This window comes from Python bivittatus, unplaced genomic scaffold (assembly GCF_059951505.1).
Source record: "Python bivittatus isolate LINGU-HERP-01145 unplaced genomic scaffold, Pbiv_v1 ctg000330_np1212, whole genome shotgun sequence".
In the NCBI taxonomy this organism is placed as follows: domain Eukaryota; kingdom Metazoa; phylum Chordata; class Lepidosauria; order Squamata; family Pythonidae; genus Python; species Python bivittatus.
In genome coordinates this window covers 44928904-44949898 of record NW_028277058.1, presented here as the reverse complement: position 1 = coordinate 44949898, position 20995 = coordinate 44928904, and the positions used below count along the sequence as shown (strand labels likewise).

Genomic DNA, 20995 nt, shown 5'->3' with positions numbered 1-20995 from the left:
CATGTACCCCACAACAATCTTGCTTGAAGGCAGTGGTGTCCGTGGGGGTGGAGTGTCAAATCTGGAGGATAGTGGGCACAATGTTGCAATCCAAACACACCCCTTTGGGATCATGACACCATAATATGCCATTGTATAGATTTTGACCCCTTTTGCTGTTTAGTTAACATTCCTCGAATGTACATTGCTCTGTTGCTGAATGCTCAAAGGACCTCCTATAGAGAACCGCTATATACTTTATATCAACCTGATATACCATAATGATCAAGTCCATGTTACACATGGGAGGTTGGGTTGGGGTGAAATGATGAAGGATACTATGCTAAAGCTACCCCATGAGCTTATGCCTGAATAGATTTGAACTGGAGATTTTGCACACCCATTACTGTGCTGTTAAGCTGTTACGGACATTGATAACTTATTAAAAAAGAAATTCTTACTCAGCCTCATTCAAAGCTTGCTGGGTTGCTTCTTCAATAAGCTGTCCAGAAGCAGCTTGATCTGGAGGACAGGGAACTGCAATCAGGACTCCACTGCCCAGCTGCAAAGTTAATGACCTGGCTGAGAAAAAGAGAGTCATTGTTGTGCCATGGTCTTATCTTTGTTAAACAATTTAATCAATACACAATATATGGAGCCATCCAGTCACTTGTTGACGTGGGCGGCCATACAAATTGAATGAATGAATAAACAAGCAAGCAAGCAAGCGAACAGGAACAACCATTGTTGCTTCTTTATTCTACACTCAACTCTGCACTCTGCCAGGGAAGGTTATCTGGGCAGGTCTCTCTGCTCCACCTACCTCACAATAATCCAGTTGCTGGAGGTAATTTGGAGGGAATGCTATGGATATGATCCTGAGCTCTGAGAGTAAAGGCAGAAGATAAATCTATCAAAAAATAATAGAATTTGCACTTGGAAATGGAACGTTGGATTCCAAAACACGGATGCTTTTCAGCTGCACCTTACCTCATTCAGCCCCGCATAAAGTTGGTGGTATCAGTTGAAAGATCCACCATGAAAGAGGAGAAGTGCCAAGGATAGCTAAAGCCATTTTCGCGCTACTTATAATTAGATTTATGTTCCACTTTTAAATTCAGGAGTTCAAGGTAACATACATAGCATTCCTTCCTTCCATTTTTACTTCAAGGAACAAAAGACTGAGATAGATTGGTTCTCCAGCACCTGAGAGAACTTCTGTGGCTGAAAGTGGAGAGAACCTGGGGTTCCCCATTCCTCCCCCCATTATGCCACACTGTTTCTCACTACTGATTATAACACTTTATAGTGTCACTAAGTCAAAGTTACAGTGATATAAAGCCTAACTTTGTAACTGATATATTGGTGATGGTTGGATGATACTATAGATCAATAATGAGCAAATAGTCTAAGCAGAGTCTAAAGGGTATAGAACAAAAGACTACCATAATGTGTTCTACTCTTGAAAAGTGCCCAGAAGTTACAGTTGGTGCAAAATGTGGTAGGTGTTTACCAGTGTAAGGTAGAGGGATCATAGGGTTTCTGTAGTGAAAGATCTGCAACGGTTGCAAACTGCTTACCAGGAACAATTTAAGGTGCTTGTATTGTACTTTAAAGCCCTAAACTGCTCAGGGTCTGGCTATTGTTTTTTTCCAACTTGCACCTAACCAAGACAGAAACACGCCTTAGCAATCTGTTTTTCTGCCATGCCCCCATAAAGTTGCCTTCATATCACTTCCTACCCCCCAGCCCACAAGTGAGATAGTTTTAAGCTCCTTAGATATACAGTGGTACCTCTACTTACGAACGCCCCTTACGAATTTTTTGAGATACGACCAGCTCCGGCCCCAAAAATTTACCTCTACTTATGAACTTGCCTTGACTTACGAACCGGATCCGCGGCCATTTTCCGCCCGTTCCATGTGGTCCGCGGCCATTTTCCCGCCCCTGACACGTGGTCCACGGCCATTTTTCCGCCCTGCCGCATGGTCAGCGGCCGTTTTTCTGCCCCTGACGCATGGTCCGCGGACGCCGGAACGGATTAACGGTAATTACATTGAACCTTATGGGAAAATTTACTTTGACTTGCGACCAACCCAACTTGCGATCAGAGTCATGGAACGGATTAAGTTCGTAAGTAGAGGTATCACTGTATCAGTAAGTTTTATTCTGGCACAAAGGGCAACCGACAACATGTATTCGTGTCTCTCTACTTTGGAGAGAAGGCAAGTAATTACAATAGATTGAGGCAGGATGGGGATGACCAACGGGAATAGCAAATTTCATGCTAATAGTTTTCTATCAAATCAAGCAGCACCTCAGTTCAGTAGAGAGGAAGGACCCTTTCTAAGGGATTGTCTATCCCATTATAAAGTTGACAGATGTTAAGAGCAGCAGGAGAGACTTTTAAATATGTCCCCACTGTCATAGGCTACTCTTTCTGAAACATGGAGGGCATCTTCTTCTGCACTGCTCCTATGCTAAGAAACACATTCTGTTCAAAGTTGAATTCCCCCCATCCCAAATCGCAGAAGTCTGAAAAGTTGTATTTCTTTTGCTATCTTTTTAACTGTAACACAATTTTAGCATTTATTTGTTAATTGAATCTGTACTGTTAACTTTTTATATTCTGTTTTAAATCTTGTTAACTGCTTTGATTGCTTGCCAGAGCAGAAGGGTGGAATATAAATAAAATCAATCAAATAAAAATAGAAAGCCTGACTGAAACAAGGAATGGCGAATAGATGTGGGGATATTGTACAAAACATAAAACTGGAATACAAAATGGAATTATAACAATGGGTTAGAGAACTGCAAAGAAAAAAGCAGTAGAAGCAAGAGATCTTGCTGTCTGCAGAAAGATAGCACATGCTTTGCACAACATAACTGAGGGTCCAGGTGCTGCAGTCCAACAGAATCAACATGCTGTACATGTTCTGTAGTACTTCAAGGTGCATGTAAGAGTTTGTATGCTTCAATGCTTGTATCAGAAAAAAATACATATTGAAAAACGGTAAAACAGGGAGTCAACTAGACCTGGGTTTGGTGGGGGGGGGGACCAGGGAGAGCATTCAACAAGTCAACTTCCACTGCAATAGTGTGTTACAGTTCACAAAAAGCTTTAGCACTTAATTTTGTGGCATGTACAAATTGGGGCTAAGGAATTGCAGAAAAATGGCAAGTGTGGGTATAGGATTCAAAGCCTGGAGAAGGATACAGCAGGAGATGCCAAGAAGAAAGAGAGAAAAAATAGCTAAGGATAAAGAGGAGAATTTTGGGATGGGTTTATCTTGATCCTATGCGTGCTAATCTAGAAGAAAACCTTACTGACTTCAGTGAGCTTTTGACCTCCACCAAACGTGGGAAGCACTGCAACCTGTGACAGGGAAATTGAGAAGCTTCTCAGTTGAAGTTCCATTCAAATTCCACTCATCCACAATGCATCTTGTTCTACTGATGGCTCACCAATCAGTTGAGCAGCAGCCTTCTCATCCTGCACCTGATATGGTGCCTGGAAGCCACTTTGGTGAGAGAAGAAGGCTGGGAACTCTCTTGATTTTCCAAAGGTGGCCACACAGACACCTTGAGTTTCCTGCAGATATAAGACAGGAAAGGCAAACTGAAAGGACACAATACCATGTAGAAGGAAGAGCTCATACCCAGTGCACATTTCTTCTTCCAGAAGTGGGATAACAATCTCTAAATACTGGGAGTGTTACTTCTATTATGTGCACAACATTGCTTTACCCTGGATTGGCATTAGAATGAACAAATATGCAGATACAAACAGATTTAAAATAAAATTTTATTTTTTGCATTTTCCCAGCTTTTTTTCAAGAAGGGCTCCTGCTGCTTCTGTTTTATAACATAAAATGTTTCTCTTCTGTTCTGTCTTACTCAATGGCTTAGTGGTTATAACACCTGTTTTGACATGCAGAACATCCCTATTTTGAAACCCAACAAAACCCTTTTTTAAAAATTATTATTCTTCCTTCCCTAAGCTAGTAAGTCCATTGGTGCACTATTTCATTGCTTTTCCAGACTCTTGAAATGGAAGGGTTTCCCATCTAACTCAAGTGATTGAAAAAACAAAACAGTGCAGCACTAGACTTATTCATTTTTTTTAAAAGCCCAGAAGAGAAATAGGGAACTTAGGGAAAGAAAATAATTTTAAAAACCCACAGACACTCCTGCTGGGATTTGAACCAGGGACTTTCTGCATGTCAGTCCAGTTTTATGTCTACTAGGCCACTATGTAAAACTTATAAATGAAGCAGGAACATACCTTCTTGAGGAAAAGCTGAGAAAATGGGGCAAGGGGGCATTCCTGCCTCTGTGCAGGAGCTCATCAAACTGCAGGGAGTTGCCTGGAACCAAGTAAAGTGTAGCAGGTAAACTGGATAGCAACACTTGAGTCAGCACAAGCTGGAAAACACTATTTTCAACTTGGAACAGGAATACATGGGAGGGGGTTGCATTCAGAGTAGGCTGGAGGTGGCTAGAAGATGATGACATACATTACTGCCCTCCGGAAAACTGTTCATGGCCCATACCAGCAGTTCTATATATTCTTACGCTAAACACTCTCTGAAGCAACTCACAACAAACATTAACTTATCCACATTTATAATGCTGGAGGAAGGGATGAAGCCATTCATTACACAGTGTGCTAATAACTACAAATTAGACAAAAGCAACCACCTACAAAGATAAATTCACTGTTACAGTAAAATAAGAAGTACAGAGTAAAGTCAATCTTGATGTAAGATTTAAACTGGGATGAGGTGGGGAGAAGGGAGGGGAAGAATGTTTGGTTATGCAGATGCAGGTTACATGAGAGATAGATCAGAAATAGTTTATTAATTAATAATTGTAATGTGTTAAAAATCTACTATGTTTGTTGAGAACTTTTGTGATTGCCTGAAACCTTTGATGTATGTGAGTTCAACAGTTTCTCACTCAATGGTGCTGTTAAAGTTTCACTTTTCCAAAATAGTCACTGTGAGGTCTGCTATGGACTGTCCTGGGAGGTTGAAATGATCTGATACAATTTGTCCTTGTTTTGAGTCCTGATGTCATACTTGTGTCCATTACTTCTTTTGCACAGTTTGATATGCCCCTCTGGATTCTACATAGGACAAATAGGACAAACTGTTTTGGAAAAGCAGAACTTTAATTGATTGGCCCATCAATCTAATATCTCTAGTGATAACTTCTGATATAATAAGTTAGGGACAGATTTATACTGAAAGAAATTTGGTGGAGGGAGGGGGATATCTGATATCCTGTCTCCAAATCATTTAAGGCTTTGTTGGTCAAACATAAGGTCTTCAATTATACCTGGCCTGTGAAAATTTGTTTTGCGCTACTGTAATTGCAGCTTTCAAATACTTTAAACAATCTATTAGAGGATTCATATCTCACCATTTGAAAATTCACAAACATCACTGAAAGTAAAAAAGTTCCTTTGAGTTATTTCCTTATTTAAAAAAATGCTACTGATAGTGGGTATTGTAGATACATTGCAGCGAAAGGGAGAGATGGGTCAGAAGCAGGACAAAAATTCTATTCATGTATTACATTTTTATCTACTGAGCTCAGAGTGGTACATAGAATGTATCCATTTTCATTTAACTTCACAGCAACCTTGAACGTTGGGTTAATCTAATAAATGTAACTGGCTCAAGATCACCAATGGTCCAAGGTCTGAGGTCATCATTTATTCCTTCATGGATATATATTATCTGGATCTATGGTGTCCCAGTCCAATATTAAGTTAGTAAACAGTTTAGGAACCTCTAAAGGCTTTACAGCTCTCCATCCTTTTCAAAAGTCAGATTAAGACTCAGCCCTATTTATAATAGAAATTATATATATAATAAAAACAAACAAAACAAAACATGCAAAATAGAACAACTCACCCTACCAAAATGCCCACTACAGTTAATTAGGTCTAAAGGCATGGAAGAATAATAATGTTTTCATGGCTTTCAAGAATGCCAGAAGGGAAGGATCTAAATGCATATCTGGAGAAGCAAGTTGTAGGACCTGAGGGCTGCAACAAGAAAGATCTGCCACCTAGCTCACATTACTCCAAGAATTCTCCAAGATTCTCAGCAGGCAAGCCCACCTGGGCATTTGGTAAGATAGTGCCTGATGTATCCTGGTACTACATGGTAAAATGCTTTGCAAGTAATAGCAAGCATTTTCAGTTAGACCAGATGCTAACTGAAACCAGTGGCAACCAGTGCAGCAACTTCAGAATTAGTATTATCCTGCAATGGTGGGACTGACTTGCCAGTGGTCTAAACACTGCATTCTGGAACAGTTCCAGCTCCCAAATAATTTCCTAAACCTCCTCCATGCAAAGCAGTTTTAAACCAATGTAACTGCATCTCTAGCTGCAAGGGAATATAGGGATATTCATTTTATTTAAATATTTTAATAATAGTATTTATTTATCCCCTTTAAAGCCAAAATATTTTTCTAACGCAAAAACAAATTAAGATCAATGAAATACCATAATAAAACACGTTAAACAAATAAAATAGGAAAACAGACTTGTGAATTACATTTAAGATCATTCAAGCATCAACAAAAATGTTTTACAACCTTCCAAAACTAAACAAGAAGAGGTTCTATAATCAGGATGTTGCCACAGAGAAGGCACTGTCCAACATTCCCACCAACCCAGCATTTCATGTACAGTGGTACCTCGGGTCACAAACGCTTCTGTTCACGACCAATTCGGTTCATGAACAGCACCATTCGCAAAATTTTGCTTTCGTTCGCGAACGCCGGATCGGGTGACGAACAGGATCCGCGGCCATTTTCCCTGCCGTGACACGTGGTCGTGGCTTCCTGTAGGGAGGGGGACTCTCCCTCCAAGCAATAACTGCCTCCCCACCCGCCTTCCTGTCCTCCACGCCAGAAGTCGCGTCGAGCAAGGTTAGCGTTCTCTCTCTTCGTGTCATATATGCACTCTCTGTACTTTGTGTCATATTTTTGTGGTTTAAAAAAAAATATACATATGGTTCAGAACGGATTAACTGTAATTACACTGAACCTTATGGGAAAATTTGATTCGGGTCGCAACCAAAATCGGTTGGCGACCAAATTCGTAGGGGTCAGAACGGATTAACCATATTTACATTGAACCTTATGGGAAAATTTGATTCAGGTCGCGACCAATTTGGGTCACGACCAGAGTCGCGGAATGAATTAAGTTCGTGAACTGAGGTACCACTGTATTTTAAATTATGTGCAAGCTCCTAACGTCCACAAATCACTTCACTCTCTCCTTCAAAAGGGCAAAGATCCCACTTCTTAACAGGACAGGCTTGACATTTTGAGCCAACAAGGAACGCTGAAACCCTATAATTTTATAGCTTACCAGATATTCCAGTGTCCTACCGATATCAAGGATAGATTTAACTCCTGCAGAAATTACAGCAACTGGAGTACGACTTAACTCAGTCAGATCCGCACTCACATCCAAAGCTGAAAAAGATAGGATAATATATCAGTACAAATTCAGGAGAAATATCTCAAATATTACCCAATTTCTAAGCTTTCACGCTTCCTAGGAGAAAAAAATCAAAATCCTATAATGAAGCAACATATGAAGTTGACGTATGTTACTAATGGTCCAACTTCCCCAGTCAGGGCTGGCTCTAGGCTAAGGCCAAGTAGGCACTGGCCTGGGGGCACCAAATTTTAGGGGTTGCCAAAATTGAAAAGACTTCCTAAAAACACAGTAAAAAAGTGAAAAGCAGTAATGGTGCACACTGTGAGCCAGTGTGCCCGCTTGAGGGTTAAATATAATTTCACAATGTAAATAGGGTGAAAAAGTCCAAGAAAAGAAAAAAAATTGTCCAGGGCTGAAAATGTAAAGCTCAAAAACTCAAAGAAAAAAAGAAACAAGAGGGCACCTTTTTGAAATTCCTAACAAAATTGGAAGATCTGTAGGGGTCCCCAGACTATGACTTTACCTAGGGCGCCAAAATGTCTACAGCCGGCTCTGCCCCCAGTATTGGGCGTTCGGTTCAGCAGTGGCTTTCTACTGAGGACCAAACTAGATGCTTTCATACATTTAACACTGTGCCTAATGTATATTTGCATTCATTTCAAAACAAGAGTTGCAAGAGGTGGGAATCAAGATTGGGCTTGTGGTTCACAGAGAAAGCCTTTTCTCTAAGATCTATTTTGCTATTTCCTCCAGACAAGGAGACAATTATCAAAGGCCAGGTTTGCCCACTGGTAGATCAAGAATTCAATTTGTTCCCCCCCCCCCAAACTAAGAGTTTTCAACCATATACAAAAAGCTTGGATAAAAAAAGCTTGGATAAAAACCATATACAAAAAGCTTGGATAAGAGCCAAGGCCAAAACTAAATTTGTTTTAAGATTAAGTTGAAATGAAATGAAAATAAATAATAAATATGATTACTCTCTATACATTAATAGTTCACTTTAAAAACTACACTGTAGTGGCAACTGACATATTGCACATTACCCTTCAGTTCCCTTTCCTACTCACATGGAGTCATAGATTGTCCAGTACATTCCCCAAAGAATAAATCTGAAAGGGAATATATCTTCTTTTTGGAGATGGAGAAAAAATGAGGGGTCACTAACCCTCATGATATGGTCTCATGAATGATTGGAATTCTTCTGGAATAGTATTTCGAAGTACTTAAGTAGATCTTTGGGGAAATCCCTAAATGTTAAAGATGTTAATATAGTGTTGAATTACACCCCTAAACTTTCCAATCTGTCTCCTTTTGAGGAATTATGCTTGTACCAGGCATGGAAGGTTACAAAAAAAATTATTCTGAGAGATTTGAAAAGTGCTATTATTCCAGACATCAAGGACTGGCTTCTAGAAATGTGTAATTTATCAGTTTTGGAAAAGGCAATATTTTCAACTAATCAGAAAATGAAGGAATGTATTCTTCTTTGATACAGATAATGTGACTGAGAATTCTGGGAGATGTAATCATAACACACCTGAAGGGCATTAGAATGAGTAAAACCTGTTTAAAATTGTGCTACATAAATGCTTTATGGCATTTCTATTTTCTAATCCTGATTCTCATATAAAATGCATTCTAGAATAATCCAAGCTGCTTTGACTCTTTGCAGACCTTGCAACTCTTCTCCTGTGTAAAGTAATTCAGGGTAGATGAGCATAAGAAGAACCGACTAGAGCAAATAATTAGCTGGAGTTGTTTAAAGGTAGTCCTTGATTAACCACCACAATTGGAACCAGAAAATTTGTTGTTAAGCGGGGCAGTTATTGAGTTGCACCCGATTTTACCACCTTTTCTGCAGCAGTCATTAAGCGAATCACTGTGGCCGTTAAGCAAATCATGCGGTCATTAAGTGAATCACACAGTTCCCCATTGATTTTGCTTGCTGGAAGCTGGCTGGGAAGGTCGTAAATGGCAATCATGTGACCCCAGGATGCTGCAACCATCGTAAGTGCAAGTGGGTTGCCAAGCACCCAGATCGTGATCACATGACCGCAGGGGTGCTGCGATGGTTGTAAGTGCGAGAACCGTTGTAAGTCCCTTTATTCAGCACCACTGTAACTTTGAACAGTTGCTAAACAAATGGTTATTAAGTGAAGACTACTTTACTTTCTTCTGAGCAGACTAGAGAGAAAAATATTGGTGGCTGAAGTATTCTGTGTGTGCCTGTGAGTGTTCCTCATAGTAGGATTCTGGTCTGAACTAAAATTAGTGAATCGGGTTTTATAACTATTTATTCGCAAGAAATACATTATTTGAATAGCATAGCACTTAGCTGACTCCATCCTACCAGGAGAGGATTCAAGGAGCATATGCTTTGTTCATGTGTGCTTGGGAAGAAAGGCAGAAGGAAATGACTTCCAATTAGCAATTCTTAGACAAACAGCAGGTGGAGTGATAGACAAAGAGGGACACAAAATAAATCCTTAACACTTATCTGTGATGGGTTGTCTATCATATCCTGGGAAATTGGTGGAGGAAAGAGGACCCTTGGCACAGTAAGAGGAGGAAACATGAGAAAGAGACTTAGAGCAAATCAGTCTAGTTGATTGAGAGAATTGCTTTGACAGGCTTTCAAGATTCTGTTTCCTTATACCCAAGTGGTTCTTTTTCCCTGAGTTTGCCAGCCTTGCAGGGCTTGACATGATCTCTACCCTGTCATCATGAAGTGCTGAAGAGTCAGTGCTATTGGGTCCCACAAAACCAATAGCACTAACCAAGAAGACCTCCTCTTCTTGGACTGAGGACAAGTGGCAAAGGCCCAGGATACTTGTTCTCCCCCATCTAAATTGCTTGTCAATTTCAGAAAGAGACACGGTCTTAAAATGAAAGTTCCCCATCTATGGAATTAACAGGGATATACTGAGATTTTGTGCAATTGCAGGCCCCTGGTCATAACACTCATCACCAGGAGGCTGATTCACACCAGAATTTGCATTACAGCAGATTTGCATCTTCATCCCCTTTGTCTGGATTCCCTACATCCTGAAAGCAGCAGTTTTTGAAAGATAAATGCATTAATAAAGTAATAAATAATAAATAAATTCTTTACATTTAATAAATCTAATACACAGCTTAGTTTGGTTCTCAGGTAGAAATGGATTTTTTTCCTGCTTAGGCAGAAGTCTTTTTTAGCATCCATTACTTGGGAACCTGTAACTGGGGATCTTTATAAATATTACATGTAAGACTTAGTCAATAAACTTCATTCCATGGAACTCTGAACATAGGAAAACTAGATTATGTATCTTGAACAAAAGAAACTTATTTTCCTTTATGCACTTACTTTACATCAGTTACTCGACCAGACATAGAGGAGAACATATGCTGAAACAGTGTAACAACAAATAAGTATTGTGTCCCTAGTAGGGATCCATCTATAGGTAATAAGAAAATGGTGGATGGTTTTTAAAATGGCATTTGATAATTAAGACTTTGATTTGTAATTAAAATGATGTTCATCTTACTCTTTTCTCCTCCCCGGTGGACCCCTCCAATTCCTCCAGTTACAAACACTGGAATTCTTGCTCTGTGTGCCACAATCATGGTTCCTGCCACAGTAGTTCCCCCAGACAAGCCCTGTCATGGAACAACCAATAATTATTCAGATTTCATATTTTTCAAAGAAACAATCAGCAATAGGTGATATGTGCAAAAGGTTGAAATGTGTTCATATATAATGCTAAGGTGGGATTTTTTATAGTCATGGCTTGTTGAACAAGCCATAATGGCCTTCATCTATAATGTTAAGCTAAAACAGGAGATTCTTACATTATTCTTAAATGAAAAACAAACATAACATTATGGTTTAATGCAGTCTTATGCCAATTCAATCTGGGAATTCAGTTGAACCTCAGTACTTCCTATTTGCCCCATGGCATTATCTTTGATTACAAGGACCTGCCTTTATTCCCAAATGTTTTTCCCTTAGACATTCAGGCAACAGAGTTAATAAGGAGTGTGGGAGGAATAGCTGAGAAAAATTACAGGGAGTCATAACAGAGTCTTCAAATATTTGAAGAGCTCTTGTACAAAAGACATGTTCTCTGTTGCCTTGGACACTGAGATTAAACTTATAAATAATATTTGCAGCAAAGCCATGTCTTGTGGAACATTAGGAGAAACCTCTGAATAGTAAGTGCTACTCAGCAGTGAAGAGGACTCCTTAATCACCAGCCAGATTCATGATGCTGAATGGGTATCTGAGCACTTCCTCCAACTCTTAAGATTTTATGACTCTATGAATTGAAAAGCAAACATGAGGTTACCAAATTTATGGTAACTTCCAAGCATAAACAAGACAGAGAGACTGAGAACTACTGTTCCCTTTCATACTCACATGGAGTCAAACAGCTTTTTGCCTCCTTTTTATAGGATAGATGCAAACCAGGATGGCAAAGCCAATGTTGCTGACTCCAGTGTGAAAAACTGGCTCTTGGGCTGCTTAGGTTTCCCTAGAAAATGAAGGCACTCTTTCAAAATGCTATGCTGAATGCAAGAAGTAGGATAGAACATGCAACTGTTTGGGGCTGGTAGATACATCTGGAATGTTGAGAGCACATTGTAGGGGCTCTCATCAAAGAGCTTGTATAAGTGGCTTTCCTATACACAGAATGGATGCCGAGATAGTTACTGTATGTCTAGTCACAAAACAATCCACTTCCTAAAAAACAAACTGGTGAGGTTGCTTCCTATCATGTCCTTTAGCTCCCGAAGATCTTACTATTCAAGCTTGTGGGTAGGAGGGCACACTCTAAACAAAGGGCTTAATTGACCATTAAAGATCAAGACATCCTAAAATATTTTGCATTACAGGCATATTTTGCAAGAAATGGCTGTGGGGAAAATGTATTTTCCCCTCCACCTTTCTTAAGCTCAGTACTATCCTCTGAAGGCCAACAGATGACACCACAGGAATACAGGAATTGCCTTACAGTCAGTCAGGTTACTGATTCATCTATCCCAGGACACAACGGAAGGGTGGGAAGGAACCTTGGCCATCATCTAGTCAATTACTGACACTGCCTGGCAGCAGCTCTCCAGAGACCCTGGTAAGAATTTTTCAAAACTTAACCAGGAGTATAGAGATGGTAGGAATTATATCCAGGATCTTCTGCCCAGAAAGCATGTGTTTTACTATTAAATCATAGTCCTGTTCTAAAATAGGCCCTAGTGTTGTGAAGTAATGCTCTACATTATTGCTTGTCCACTTATGGCATAAAAGGGACTCCAGTCTCTTTGTACAGAGAAGAAATGCACCACTCTACACAGAGAAACTAATCCTAGTGATTTTTTTCAGCCTTTTTTTTTAGACATAATTGCTTGTCTGTGTCTGATTATACTTCAAAGAATTAGTTTCCTCAAGCAGTAGAGAATAGCAGGTATATATACGAAATTCAAGTGCATCTCAACAGGAAGTGGCAAATATTTGCTTAGAGATAGCATCTCCAAAGTTTCAAAGACACAAGTTCACCAAAATCTAGCTGCCAACTAGATAAATAATTTTGCTTAATGCTAATCCCCTGTCAGAAAGCACCCACTCAGCTGTTTGGGTGGTTATTTTGCAGATTCACTCAAAGGAAAGCCGCTACCAACCACTGATCCTGACTCCTGAATTATTTATGTAAACTGGCCAGCAAACCAGAATAATGAGGAATTCCATCCAGTACCTGGCTGAGAACGTAGGGGAAGTCTCTGCGAGAGACCTTCATTACGTTCTTGGCTGTTGCCAGGATCTCAAGTTCTTCATCTTGGAGGCCCACGTGGATGCAGCCATTTAAAATGCCAATAGTTGCTGGCACACACCCATTTGCTCTGACAATTTCTTCCACTTCTCTGGCCAAGCTGGAAAAATTCAACATATGACAACAGAGACAAAAAAAGGAAAAGGAAGAGGGTAAAAAACAAAACATTTAAGATACCAAAGCACCAAAGCCTTGGCCCTGTTTTATATTTCATTTTATTCAGCTATGGTTTCTCTGCACAATCTAATACCCTTGCTCTTAATTTACTGATTTAGCTCCAACTACATGTTACACTGTCAGCATTTGGCTCGTTATAAAACATAGGAAAGACTGGTTAGTTTTTAGTCAATAAATATAGTTTGTTGGTAAAACCACAATTGGCTACATTTACACAACAAACTAAACCCAAACTCATGATTTATATCCCATGATGCTTGGTTGATAACACACACAGCCCAAATCCCCAACACCACTCTTTTGGCATTCCATAATCTGTGGAAAAGCCAATGACTCACAATGCATCATTCCCTCTATTTCTGCCACAGGCAGTCTTAGGGTTTTCCCCACCTGCACTGTTCCCCACATGCAGTCTTAGGCTTTTGCCCCACAGCACCACCAAGTCCCAGTAGCCCCTCTTTTTGACCATGTCTCTATGGCAGCGTGGACTTCAAATGTGTGGACTTCAATTCCCAAAACTTTGCAAAAAAATAAAAAAATTCAATCACTTCTTGAAATTGTAAAAGAAGATGTCCTGATTTTAGGAAATATGAATTGGGTTTTCTTCCTGAATTTAACAAAACAAAATTAAACAAAAATCTTCCTGGATCATCCTAAAGGATTTCTGGTAGACTTCCAAAAATGTACTAGACTACATGTCATTACTCTCCTTCTCAAGTGCAGGGAGACCCTAAATTCCCTTTAGAGAAGGAAAATATTTATTACTCTTCTGTTCAAAAAATTGGTTCAAGGATTGTTATGTGCTGGGAAAAATGTCTATCAGTGATGGCATTCCAGCAGCAATAAGGCAGGTCTGACAGTAGGTGCCTTCTTGTATTTTCCCCCCAACATCCTGTTCTGTTATAAATAAAGCTGAGTTAAGTCTAAAATGTAAAAAATAGAAAAGATCGGTGTCACAAACTCTTATTTAGGATTTCTCTCTTCTTTCTCTCTTTTCTTTATACAGGCAACTAATGATGATTTTCTGACAAAAGGAGATGGAGCTGTAGAAGGTCAATCCTGTAAGACTGAGAGTTAAAATACTCACCTTACTATTGAACTGGCAAACCCCAACATGAGAACCACCTGGATTTTAGAAAGGTGTCCTTAATGCTAGCTTGGGATAAAAACTTAATCTTGAAAACTATTAACAGTACATTCCCAGGCAAACATATAGGAAGCCAATTAAGATGGGGTCTCTTTGAAATTCTTCATTCCCAAGGCCCCCATATCTGGGCTGTGCTTCCTCTTCACACTCCAACTGACCCTCCTCTCCACCTGCTTCCCAGAGTTTCTCACAGGGCTAGAGGAAAGAGGGCACATGTCTGCATTAGCCTGAAACTGCCAATAAGTAACTCTCTGATCCCATCCACTATTGATCATCTGATTTTGCCTCTCATGTAATGATCTCTCACATCCTGCTACTATCATCAAATGCTCTTAGCTTAAGAGAGAAAACAGTACTTTAATACTGATGTACATATGGATGATTTAAGCATGTCTCACTCATGAGTGAGTGAATGATCTCATAGAGGACATAGCAGAAAGAGAGATATTTCCAGAGCATATTTTTACTTGGTTAGGTGCAAGCGGGGAAATGCCCCAAGATTATCCAGAAGGCACATCCACCTATCATTAATTGAAGCATCAGACAAAAGTTTGAAGTAGCCCACCTCAGATTCTGTGGATATGGCATGCCATGTGTGACTATGGTGCTTTCCAAGGCAACAATCGGTTTTCTACTCTCCATAGCTTCTTTTACAAAGGGATGAATGTTGAAGTCACCATCTAAAATAAAATATATTTATTTATTTATTAATGGTTCAATTCAAGAACTAAACAATCTGTATTTCTTTCTTTCACCTATTTAAAGAAGCATTGCTTTTATTCTTTGTAATTGATATGGTTTTATTTCGTTATGCCCAGAAAGGTCTTAGATGTTACTGCCAGAATAACAGGTTAACAATTTATTATAATAAATCTAAAATGAACATGTTTAGAGTTAAGCAGAAAAACACACAAATGACACATTGGCTAAAATGAAATTGAAATGAAATGAAGTTCTCTCATTATATTAACTTGAAATTTAATATTTCAAGCTCAAGGAGTTTTTATATAAAAGCACAAAGGTGAAAGGTTGGTCCAACTGAGAATGGTTTCCTTAGATTCTGGACCAAAGCTAGCAGCAGACAGGTGTGATTTATTCTCAGGTTATTAAAGAATTACAACCCCAGATATTATATGAGATGGAAATATAAGGCTTACATTAACTTGATCAATTAAATAATCTTCCAATTATAATCTTGAAAATGGTTTTAGGGATACTAAGAAGTAGTCCAACAATTTATTTGAGGATAGAAATTAGGACTTAAGCGTTGTTTTTTCTAGCACATCAACACATTTTGGCTACTAACTAAAACTGACTCCTGTGGCAGAATATAGGCTACATAAATTATACTGTATGATTTATGTCTGCCCATAAAATAATTTCTGGTCAGTAGAAATCAGAATCCTACTTCAAAAATTTGACTTCACTAAGACATAGATATTTCCCAATGTGAACAAAGACAGGCAAATGTAGAATTTGGACAGAGGATCAGAGATATATCCTTATAGTATGATTTGTCCTTCCTGAGTAAGATAAAGATACCTTCATGGTATAATAATTTAAAACAGAAACCATGGTCTGAGGAATAGCTTTCTGTGTTAGACAAATATTGTTTATGAAAGGTGTGTCATGGCAAGATTTTTTGTGATGCCATTTGCTGAATTACAGGGGAGATACTAAACCATTTATTTTCATTAGGCTTCTGTTGTAATAACAATCAGTTAGAAAATCTTCTGTATTATCTACAGGATATGATTGTCCACTTATTCAAAAGATCAGAGATTATTTTTTTATTTTGATTTATATGGTTGCCCTTCTGGCTGCAGTGATTCTGGGCAGCAAACAAAGTCTAAAAATAAAGAACCACAAACTAAATAACTGTTAAAATATATAAAATACAATCCAAAAAAGAAACAGTAGCTGAGAATACCCCCCCCCCCACACACACAAATAATATCAAACCATCTAGATTTTACTAACTTTACGACCCCTTTTTGGCTGTGACTGTAAAACAGATATTTTCCTTTTTTTGTATTGTCGAAATTCTTTTTTTTACTTATATTTATTAAGAATTTTTACATAGAATAAAAGACTAATCAAAAGAAAAAAGGAGAGAGAGAGAGAAAGAAAGAGAGAGAGAAGGGAGGGAGGGAGGGAGGGCAAGAAACAAAAGAGAGAAAAGAAAAAACCCGTCAAGTTTAGAAATATATGAATGACTTCCAACCTTCTTATCAACAGATAATTACAATCTTATTACCCTCCTCCCCTTCAGCCTCTCTTTTAATCCACATCTTTCTTAATCTTCAAATTCATAAATCATAATTTCATTTCTTTCAAAAAAGAGATATTTTCAAGATACTCTGAAGCCCTTATAAATTAGTCTCCAGTAGAAAATTGCTTATTTTTTATTTGAAAACCTAGAATTATTAAGATATGGCAACATTTCTTTTTCGCCCTCTCAGTTTTACTCTATGATTTACAAATATATATATATGATTTTGTATTCTTTAATTTTGCATAGTATTATATATTTTATTCTTTACTGCACTGGTGTCTTATCAATATGTTTTAATCAGGAGGTGGGTAAAGTTGAAATAAATTTTTGTGAAAAATCAGGAGTATGGTAGCACCTTTTCTAATTAACAAATTTCTTTGAAATTTCTTGTGAGCTGTAAAATTATTAAAGCTGGAACATTAATAAAGAAAATAGAATTTGGTCCATTCACTTAAAATGTGAAACAAACCAAATTCGGTGAATCTCCAGTCCATATACAAAATTCCATTTTTAACAGCTGCATGCAAGTTAAATCACATGGAATTATGCCTGCCTCTTTTCATTTGATCATCCCAGCCTCCAAAAAATCTCTTCAGGAAACACTCACTGTGCAAAGATCTTCTCATACAGGGAAGACAATGAGCCGATGCAGCACTGCTGCTCCACAAGATAAAGGTGGTCTTCCAATCATTTTTTGCCAGAACGGAAAAGCAATTCATGAGTCTGCAAAAAATGAAATGGTAAGAGTGCAATATAAAAAATAATAATATTCATGTTATAGAAGAACTGTTACCAAACACTATTTGTAAAAATCAAGACAGAGTTCTGGTTGACAGATTAAACAATAAGAGTTTGTTTGTCGCTTTGACTGTGCAAATCCAGCCATAAGATGTTTTGTAACCCATGATAAAATCAAATCATGGTTTTGTGGAATGTGTGAACCCAACCAGATGGTAAGGTACTATCATCTACAATGAGATCTGTAATATAACTGAAAATATTCTAGTGGTATTGGGGCTGAAATTGATTATTTAAATAATTATTTTTAGTTCTATTTAGTCCCAATCCTATTTAACCCCCATAAGGTTCTATATATGAGTAACGTGTGAATAAATCTATTATTATATTGCAATCGGAAATGAATCACTGTAAAAATGGGAACACATCAAGGGAATCTGAAATGTGTCCACTGTATTTTTATACCAATTCTTTTTACTAGGCAAAAATGTCCTGTGAGATAAATTATCTGTACATAGTGCAAAGATGATAAATCAATGTTAGGATATTTAACTCTAGTGCAGTACTTTAAACTGCAGCTTTGTGCAGCAAAGGAACAAGTGGGTTGTATACTCAAAAATATTAATGTCGGCAAAAAGCTATACTAAATGTCTGTGTTGTGCTAGATTATATTTTAAGAGCATCATATTTCCAAACACATTCAGAAGTGCAACCCCACTTCAGTCTGTGTTTCATTGTGATGTTAACGAATGTTGTACAAAATGGCAAAAAACATTTTTACAGACTTTATACGAAATCACAAACAGCTCGGCAGACAAAACTAGATGTCATAGGACTGGGGTGGGGGGAAACAGCCTTTCTTTTTATAACATTTTTGTTACTGCTTGTATTAAAAATAATTTAAAACATTTCGTATGATTATTTATTTTAAACATTTTAAAAGAACAATTTTAACCAGATCAACTTTAATTACAGCCTTGTATCTACTCCTTTACTTCAACATCTATTCCTTTACTGCAAAAACTCTCTTTGGCCCTGCACATTAAAAAGACTCATGATTCTAGTTCAGAATGCTAAAGAAGGGTAAACTATACCTACCTTTCAGTCAAATACTGTTTGGTTTAATTTCAAATCATCTTAAACTTCTGTCTGTGTTTTCTTTAAAAACTAAGTAAATTTCACCAGGGTATTTTTAAACCTTCCCACCTTCCTCAGCCAATACTGTGTTCCCATTAAGCTACTCTGGATTTTCATGGCGAAAAATTTTGATCGTTTGCCACCCATGTGGCGATCTAACATTTAAAGAGCATTAATCTTTGTTCTGAGAAAAATACAGCCATATAGCCAATTCCTTACCTCTGCATGTGTTTCTTGCGATCATATGCTGACTGAACCTCTCATGTGGGGGGAATTGTAACAGAATGATCTTGGCAGCTTCAGCTGTCCTGCATTCCAGTTCCAAACTCAGTGTTGACCAACTCCATTTATCATTAACATTAACAGAAAAAAACAGCTGGCAGGCTGGAGCCATCCTCTGCCCTGAGGAAAGGGAGGCTGTGATATCAAATGGCTCTTGGTGACTTTTCCTTTCCAGCATCATCTACTGAGAAATTTCATTTTAAGAAATCAAAAGCAGATTTGAATAAACCTTTGAGGCACTGTGTTTTCAGAGAAGTTAAATGAAAGTACAAAAGATACAATATTGCAAAAAGTAGTCGTTTTGCCAATTTATCATCCAAAATAAGATAAACTTGCCTGCCTGCTTTAATCTAATTTGCCTCCATCCTGGCTACTCTTTGAAACCTATCACTATTAGCTGTGAGAGTTTAAATTTTAGTTGATTGAAATGAGTCCCTCACCATCTGCTCAGTCAAGGAGCTATTCTGGAATGTTTAGAAATATTCCTACTTTTCAGAAGTACTGTAAATAAATAAACACAACTCTCCACACTGAAGGACAGATGGGGTTATATTTCTGCTGATTAGAAAGGATTCTGAAAGATATGTTGATCAACTGATTCATACATTATCCTAAACTATAACTTAACTATTTTACAGAATAAGCCACAGTTGGATTTACACGACAGCATGTTATAAAATGTGGTTTAAAAATTACAATGCCTGAGTTCACAGAGTATGTTAAACCAAACCCAAACACTGACAATTTGTGGACTGAATTCTAGATCTTCAGTCTAAATTGCCTTAATGTAATTTTATTTTTCTCATTGTTTTTACTTCTTTTTAACAATTTCTATTTGTACATAAAGTAAAAACACCCATATTGACTATATAAAAAAAAATTAAAGTACTGTACATTTATGTGAAAGGCTGCATTCACATATGCTAAACTTAATGTGGTTTAATGTGTTGCATGAATAAATTGAATAAAATAACACCATGAAATATCAAAATGCAAATGAAAGATCATTTTGGTATTATAGGACACCTATTGCACAAGTCACTGTTCTTCAGCAATGAAACTAGATTTGGGTGTGTTAGTACATGCTAATTTAATAATAATTAATAAGTTTATTAATTAATCCAACTGCCTGGATTTGCATATTTCACTAAACCATAAAACCACATTGCCTGAGTTAACACAATGAGCCCCAAATTGGTGAAACACATTTTACCTTAAGAGTTGTGTAAAGCCAGCCATTCATTAGCACAAGAATAGACTATTTTTATTTGTTAGTTAGAATAGCAAATTAAAGACCCATTTTAACTGAAAATGTAGGTTGCATTTGTTAAAGTGGAGTAGATTTCATGCTTCCTGTACTATTTATTTTGCATTTATAGATTTAGAGTTCTTAGCATCATTTAACGTTTTTAATAGAACTCTTAACAATATTGTGCTTGGGCAGACTAAAACTACAACTTTTTCCTGCATTTTAGGATGGTTCGTTCCTGGGACAAGGGGCAGCGACATTCGCCTGAATCAAGGATGACCTGAATTTTTATTCCTACACGTATGTTACAAATATGCGCATGCCGGCGCGCGCATATACAGGATCTGCTTAAGTGTACTGCAGAAGCTGAAACCTCAATAAACCCCAGCTTTTGTCATGTTTGTTTCTGTTACCTAACTGGGAACCCATCCCCAGGACGCGGGCACGCGACCTGCACCCAGAGGACGCCACCTGCCACGCTGTTTCATTCTAGCACGTCAACCCGCCCGCCACGTGCAGCCCGGCGACGGTTTCCGGGCGTTTCCTCCGCAATTCCCGCCTCCTCCTCCTCCAATAGCTAACTGCGGAACCTCCTCCAACGCAGTGGGCGGGGCTCATCGAACAGCGGTAAGGATGGAGCGCTCTCCCTTTCCCCGAGGCGAAAAGGGAAGTTAAATCCGCCTCCCGTCCTTTTTCTCCGCCCCTCGAGCTTTGCCCCGCCCCCTCCAACCAGCCG

At 38.3% G+C, this 20995-nt stretch overlaps 1 protein-coding gene across 2 annotated transcripts in view; it reads right to left on the bottom strand.

The window, feature by feature from the left end:
- Positions 1-19177, bottom strand: part of LOC112540522 (uncharacterized) — a 43067-nt gene extending 23890 nt beyond the window's left edge. For both annotated transcript variants that reach the window (XM_025166040.2, XM_088141134.1), the window contains exons 1-8: positions 18948-19177; positions 17461-17576; positions 15144-15258; positions 13180-13354; positions 10978-11089; positions 7373-7479; positions 3445-3571; positions 441-561 (exon numbers count right to left, since the gene is read on the bottom strand). In XM_025166040.2, the coding sequence (XP_025021808.2) occupies positions 441-561; positions 3445-3571; positions 7373-7479; positions 10978-11089; positions 13180-13354; positions 15144-15258; positions 17461-17576; positions 18948-18955 (881 nt within the window). In that variant the 5' untranslated portion in view covers positions 18956-19177. The remainder of the gene's footprint in view (positions 1-440; positions 562-3444; positions 3572-7372; positions 7480-10977; positions 11090-13179; positions 13355-15143; positions 15259-17460; positions 17577-18947) is intronic.
- Positions 19178-20995: the final 1818 nt, after the last annotated feature.